At 41.5% G+C, this 7,414-nt stretch overlaps 1 protein-coding gene across 1 annotated transcript; it reads left to right on the top strand.

The window, feature by feature from the left end:
- Nucleotides 1–2,101: 2,101 nt before the first annotated feature.
- LOC135085173 (uncharacterized) lies at nucleotides 2,102–5,187 on the top strand. The gene is made up of 5 exons (XM_063979927.1): nucleotides 2,102–2,177; nucleotides 2,946–3,035; nucleotides 3,838–3,876; nucleotides 3,946–4,126; nucleotides 5,009–5,187. Exons 1-5 carry the CDS (start codon nucleotides 2,112–2,114, stop codon nucleotides 5,185–5,187), a joined length of 555 nt encoding a protein of 184 aa, XP_063835997.1. The 5' UTR covers nucleotides 2,102–2,111.
- Nucleotides 5,188–7,414: the final 2,227 nt, after the last annotated feature.

Here is a 7,414-nt window from a genome sequence, read left to right as displayed (position 1 = left end):
AAACCGGCACAATTACCCTACTTTTCAAACAGCTTGAATCTCCACGCACGCTGGCCAGATGGGTTGGGGTGATGTCACATTTATTTAGAGTCTTTAATGAAACATTGTTGTAGATTGTAAAGTATATCACTTTATTAAGCTACACTACGCCATCTTCCTTGACCTCATAGACTTGCTGGTTTCTTTGCGTCAATACATCAAGGTATTTCATGAGATTCCTCAGCACATGGTTTGATGTTTTTAATTTATCGAAGAATTCCAGAATTTTCGTCTCATCCCAGACGTACTTATTTTTTTGGAGCTCTTTCATTAATTTGTTTAAGTTTGCTTCTAAAGTATCCACGCTAGCAGCAATGTACCCAATTTTATAATCATCTCTAGAAGAATGTAGCTCTTTAACATACGCTAGCGGTGCAATCTTTTCTTTGATTTCTTTAAAACTATCTGCAAGGTGTGCTAGAAGTTTGAATTTCAAACTATCTTTCGAGATTTCATTGTTGGTCCTTCTTGTTTGTTTCGTTGAAAGTTCTGGACCTTCTGTTATGATTTCAACTTCATTTTCAATTTCAGTATCATTTTTAGCATATTTTTGTGTTGTTTTCGTATCTCTCTTACGCCTGTAATGGACGTCAGTATCGGTCTTGGGAGTCACTGGAAATTTTAGCACGAAGTAAGCATTATTTCTATTGACTTTGCGTTCTTCTGCAATATTTTCGTTCAGTTTCAAAAGCACATCGTGGAGTTTATTGAAAACTGTTGTAATATTCACTATGATCTCAACTAGTTCTGTGTTTAGTACTTCAGGATTATTTAGCTCTGTTGTAGTGATCACTGAATTGCCTTGAAAGAGGTTCTTAAACCATTCCATCATTCGTCTATTATTCTTCGGTGCTTTTGTAGTAGTAGTTGTGACTTTTTTAGTAACACCTTGTGTTGCGTTACTCTTCTTTTTAGATTTACTTTTGCCACCACCACCAGAGAAAAGATTCTGGATCCATGACAAGAAGTTCCTACGCTGTTCTCTTTCTGAAATTGACGTTGGTGTAGTGTTTTGTTTTAAAGTTTGTTGGTCATCCTCAAGACTGATTTCTCTGGATTCTAGCAATGGGGGAAGAGTTTTTATATCTGCAGCTAGGCCTTGAGAATACGGCCTCAGATCGTGAATGACAGCTAACACGTCTTTGGGAGGCAACTGTGGCAATTTGTATGGTTCTCGTGGAGTGACGTCATTGTTCTTACTGTGAGCTGCTTCGAAATATTTGTATGCTTCTGCTATTTCGTTCAGAGTAACATTGTTGGTCACAGAGCTATGAGGTAAGGCACCTGAAAAAACATCAATTACGTTTCTACAGCTTTAATAGATAGGTAGGTAGTAGGTACTTCCTTTATCATCATCAGGTCATTTCTAAAGACGGAACATGAAATTATGTTTATAATAAACTTATTTGGTTTGACTTTGAAGGACTTAACTTTTAATAAGGAAATAAGTAAGTGTAGGTAGTTACTATCCCATAGATGTACCCTACATTTTAACATCATTACAAAGTCACGTAGAGTCGTAGCTTACTCAATTGAGGGATTACGTAATAAATAAGTCAGTAACTTAGAGATAAATGTTTTAAATACATAAAAATACTTACAAAACAATAATATCCAGCCTATCATAGCGCTGGTGCCACACGCAAGCAAGAGAAACTAATTTGTTGACAATTTGACTCATTTTGTTTCAATTAGCGACGACACGTCGTTGTTAATGTTACAACTTTCAATTAATATGAAAATAGGTACTAGTTAGTTTCAGCCAGCGGCTTCGCCCGCTCACAGAAGGTTTAGATTTAGGTATATCAAATAATTAATTCAGTACTTAGAAGACCCTTTCCAGGGCGCTTATACACGTCCCAAATATAGCTTGCCCTACCACCACTTCGGGACAACTTATATTACGGGCTAATGCTGAGAAGATTAATTTCAACTCAATGCTAGGCTAGCTAACACCATCACTACCTCCACTACTTAATTGGGAAACACATAAAACTGCAATAGGTATATTTTAATTGGGACCAATTAACAATATTTTATGACCTTTAGTTCTCTTGTCAAACTCACAGGAGATGGAAGTACGACGTTTGGCGTTGTATTTTTGTATTTTTGTGACGGCGAAATGCGGGTACCCGCCTGTAAGTAAAAGTTGGTTCCGCCCTAGGCTCCTGGTAAATTCACCAACCTAATGGCGGGTACTATGCGGAAATTAGCCAAAAAATCAGAGGATTGGGGATGAAATTCATTCATTTTTCATCTCCACCCCACTGTTTTTTTTTTACTTGACTTGGCTAATTTCCGCGCAGTGTAAAAGCAGCATAAGAGTAGGACACAACTCGATCAAGTTAACTGCGCACCTGGCTGCCGTGACGTCACATCGACGCGGGGCGAACGAGGGGAGGTGTACGGGTGAGCGCGAGGGAGAGTCGCATTCTAACGAGATGCGCAGTTAGCTCGATCGGGTGTAAATTAATAGAACACGACCAAACGTCATTTGTGGTCGTTCCCTCGTTCCCTACCCTTCCTATACCCTCTGAGGCTCTGGCTACACGGAAATTACTTAGAACTGATTACGGGACTTTCAAAATACGACTCTCTGTTTCTACCCTATCTATCGAAGATATATAAACAAAAAAAAAAAACGCTCTTTCCTCTCGTTTCCACCACTGCAATTTTTGTGCAGTCAGAATTTACAACTTTACTGGTAAAATCTTCCAACCGTGGACCAAGTTTATTCCGGAGGAAAGTTAGTCAAAAAGTAATCAGAAGGGAGATTTCGAGTTAAGGTTTTCATAGAGTCGAACTCCTGTGTAGCCAGCACATTGTGTGGTCTGTGGTAGCCAGTCTACAGCTTGACTGCCAATAAAAATACAACGTGAGTGCTTTATGGGAAAATTTGCCATCAGATAGGAGACGAGGTCCAGCCGGGCAGTGTTCTGCTACCCTCGACCAGAAGAGGACGATATCTGGCCAACATCATTCGGCGACAGGCAGTGGTAAGTACTCAATCACGTCATTTACACTAGCTATATCTATCAATTATAGATGACCCACGCTGAACTGTCCCACCAAACTCAATGACAGGGGGGCGCTACCATGGTTTCCAACATGGCAAAAATCGGAACCAGCGATCCGGTATTGACGGTGGCGCCCCGCTGTCAATGTCATGGATAGGACAGTTCAGTATTTTGGAACTATGCGTTAAAAATGTTTCATCTTAACTGACAGTTAAATATTTGCAACAATATTTCTGTTAGATGTTTAAGGGTAGAATACCCAACATTGATGAAACAAACGCTGGCCGTAACAGCGTATTACACTTGAAAATTTCGACGGGTTCATCCAGTGTCTAAGTAGCTCAGTTGGAAGAGCAGTCGCCCGGCAAGCGGAAGGTCGTGGGTTCAATTCCTGGCTTAGGCAGTTCGATTTTTTCAAGTAATTTATAATTTTCAAATACGTTAAAAAAATCTCCGAAAAGTAGAGCCCCCTCACACTACAGACTTTTTGTCGACCAATAGTTTAGGCGGGCTGTTAATCAGTAGGTATGAACATCATAGAAGTGCGCACATTACACCGATGTAGTAGCGATCGATTCCTCATACAAATAATTAAGAAAGCGACCAAACTATCGGCCAATAAAAAGTTTGAAATCTGCGGGAGCTCTACTTTGATTGTTACTTTACTACTCTCGCTACTCTCTTATAAAAACTTCTAATTTAATTAAACACTGTCTAGACACGTATTAAATACTCCTATCTAAAATAAGTGTATTAAACTATACTTTTATGTTTGATTTAGGATGGCACCGGTATTAAATTCAACAAAGATGCTGACAGGGTAAGTACACAAACAATAATCATAATTTTGAGTAAATTGACACAGTCATCAAGTTTTAATTTTACATAGATGAACGCAGAAGCAAAGAAGAAAGTGGATGTGCTATCAGAAGAACTGCTGCCATACATCATAGCGGAGCAGGAGCGGCGCACGAGCCTCTATAAGCGAGTCATGACCGCCATCCAGAATGGGGAGAAGGGCGTCACCATCGCGGAAATACGGAACAAACCTCCCCTCATTATTAGGAAAGGTATGAATAAAATCGGAACAAAATTTGTTCTTTAATATCCTTTCATTGTAAGTCAGTTAATAATACAAACGCGTCATGACCGCCATCCAAAACGGGGAGAAGGGTGTCACTATTGCGGAAATACGGAACAAACCTCCCCTCATTATTAGGAAAGGTATGTGGGCCAAAAGGTTGCGGAACAAAGATCCCATTTTATTGCTAGGGAAATGTATAGAGGTCAAAAATACAGAATAATCTCCACTCATCATAGACAGGTTTGTTACCAAAAAATCCTTGCGGAACAAGCATGAAACATCATCAGCTTATTTACTTAGTCCCATCTACGGGAGAACGACCCTCTAATTTACCAGCGGCAAATGGAGGTTTTGGCTTACACTCCCCACGCTGGCTAGTTGGACAGGCCTGATTTGCGCATAATTTGTCTTACGCTTACGATATCCACGGGAAGAGTAAGAGAATTTCTACTCGTATTCTATTCTGCTGGGACTAGGGTTGCCAGGTGTCTGGTGACATGTTTGGCTTTTGTTGGGCTTTTTATTTGGCTGCCGCGCCAGGCGAAAGTCGAACAGAATAATATGAAGCGCACGCATCAGGACGATGGGCAACCGATGATGATAGTACTCACTCACTCTGAGCTATGACAATGTCCGTCCAAATGAAGCACAGAGTCCGGCTTTTGTGTTTTTGGACCTGGCAACCCTAGCCGGGACCACACGCCAAATTGGTACACACGGCCACAGTGTTACTATCCATTTCCGTTTTTGCTCTCGCTCTCATCAAATGGTGATTCTTTGCGATAGAACGAGGTGACATGACAGGCAATGGGTAGTTAACGCTGTTGCCGATAGTACCTATTTACTTAGATTCTCAATAATGTTCCAGGTCTCATGTTCCGCTGCCCAGCAAACCACGTGCCGAAGGAGCCCGACGGTTCGGGCATCATCATGTGCGAGAACGATATTGAGCCTACCCCCGTCATGTATGACTCGTGCCTCAGTGCGGAGGACAAGGACCTCTATGTCGCTGACAATAAGTACTTCTTTTGCAACCGTGAGTATTAAAAAGCAGCTTACAATATGATGGTTAAATGATGGTAATTAGACTACAGAATTTTAGGCCCGATTCGACCAAACTTTTATCCAAGAATAACTCCCGATATAACTGGTACATTGACAGTTTCAGTATGGGAAATATGTCAAAATGTCGAATAACTGACGATTTATTCTGAGATTAATATTTATTTACTCTTGTTTGGTCGAATCCACCCGTAGTCGGCCGAACTGAAAGAGCGCACATTGGTATCGGCCGATTCTTAATAAATTTAAATTTGGGCCCAACTATAGGCCGACTAAAACTTGGTAGTCTGCGAGGAGTTCAAGAAGACAATGTTGTATTCTTAAAATGTTAGAAACATAGAAATAAAATGATAAGGACTTACCGCTGCACCCCATCACTACTACACTATCACTATTTATAAACATTTACTACACTTTTATTAAAACACACTTCACTACCACTCGTGATCAACTGAATGGTATTCTTGGTTCTTGCCAACACTCAACGCTGCTAACTACCCACATCCGTTACATTTTAAATACCGTTCCGTCAGCTATGTCGCGGTGCTTACAGTTTGCCCTGTAAAATTTAAATTTAACACTGTTTATAATATTTTAATACATTTTTTCGCATTTTAAAATGCTAAACTTTCTAATTTAAAAAATTCTTTCTTTTTTTTCGATACAGACACCAGAGGCCACACCGTTAAGTTTTGTATTTTTTTTTTGCCTACCGTCTGTTTCAGGGCATAAAGTGGAGGGCCCGGACCTGCCTCGCAACGGGTCTGTGGTCATCGGCTGCGCGCCCGCAGAACGGACCTCTCTCAACTACACCAGCTCGAAGTGTGCTTTAGAAGACACTGATGATGTAGTGGTGCACTACAGATACTACCCCGATAGGGTAAAATATCCTTTCATTATTATTTCAGCCATAGGACGTCCACTGCTGAACATAGGCTCTTACCCCCAGTGCATAGCGTCCAAAATCATAAATATCAAGTCACACATGCAGCTTTTCCCACCCTAGTCTTAAGTCTTAATGGCATTCTGAAGGTTTGACCAAACCAACGCGTGCACGCGTGCAGCCCGCGTGCGCGATGGCGATACTAATATTACTGATTTCTACTGATCGCCATCGCGCACGCGGGCTTCACGCGTTGGATTTGGTCGAACCTTGAGGGGCTTATTCCACTATTCCCCGTTAACGCCAATTGGAGCTTATTAATGGGGAATAATGAACTAAAAAGTTCATTAATCCCCATTACGTTAAAAATAAAATCCTAATAATAATATAACGGGGATTAATGAACTTTTTAGTTCATTATTCCCCATTAATAAGCTCCAATTGGCGTTAACGGGAAATAGTGAGCAAAAAGTTCACTTATCCCCGTTGACGGGGATTGTCAACGGGGAATAGTGGAATAAGCCCCTTGAGGGTACCACCTGCAATGGGTGCTTATCAAACTTAAATATTACTTAGGTACTCATATACCTCCTTAATAGTGACTGAGTTTCTTGCGCTGCTTCTTCTCAGCACTGGCCCATTTATTGTCCCGAAGCAGTGGTAGGGTTAATATTGGGACCTGCAAAAGTGCTTTTTTAAAAGCCTATTTTCAAATATATATGAGTTTTTTATGAGTTTTTAACCTACATTTCGTGTTATTTCCAGACGTACAGATTCGTGACAGAATTGGACCCGGATCGAGAGGTGTGCGACCACTGGAACCCCTGTCAAATAGGCTACATCTACAGCCTACCTTCTCCTGATCAAGCTTTGCAAGCCAACGAGCTATGGCGTGAGTATCAAGCCTTGTCACCTGTCATCCGCTTTCCACTGGTGGCAGTCCTGGATCTGTCAATAGGCCGTATAGGCCGCGGCCTAGGGGCGGCAGATTTCAGATGACGCTTACTCGATTTCAAAAGTTAAATAAAGATCCAACCCCACCCTAGACTACGGGCGGCAAAACTGTAAGTCCGCCACTGACTGGTGGGAAGGGTCTATTCCACTTTGCTCACCTGGGTGATCAATCAAAATGGAATAGATCGAAGGAAATCGAGCCTTATAACTGGGTCGAGTTATCTCGCTGGAATGCGACTCTCCCTCGCACCTACCCGCGTTCGCCCCGTCCGTACCAGACCGTCGTTGTGACGTCAAGGCTGTCAGGTGCGTTAACTCGACTGGGTTATAACTTTTGAACTGCTTAAAGTTTACCCCCGGGAAGAACTTGATATT

Source organism: Ostrinia nubilalis, chromosome 28 (genome assembly GCF_963855985.1).
Source record: "Ostrinia nubilalis chromosome 28, ilOstNubi1.1, whole genome shotgun sequence".
Lineage (NCBI taxonomy): Eukaryota > Metazoa > Arthropoda > Insecta > Lepidoptera > Crambidae > Ostrinia > Ostrinia nubilalis.
The sequence above is the reverse complement of the archived record's forward strand: the minus strand, read 5'-3'. Positions and strand labels throughout refer to the sequence as shown.

Bases quoted from the DNA above. Each gene is read 5' to 3' on its own strand.
- LOC135085173 (XM_063979927.1), top strand. From the start codon at position 2,112: ATGGAAGTACGACGTTTGGCGTTGTATTTTTGTATTTTTGTGACGGCG. The intron at 3,036-3,837 runs GTAAGTACTCAA...TGTTTGATTTAG, and splicing joins TCATTCGGCGACAGGCAGTG to GATGGCACCGGTATTAAATT. The intron at 4,127-5,008 runs GTATGAATAAAA...ATAATGTTCCAG, and splicing joins TCCCCTCATTATTAGGAAAG to GTCTCATGTTCCGCTGCCCA.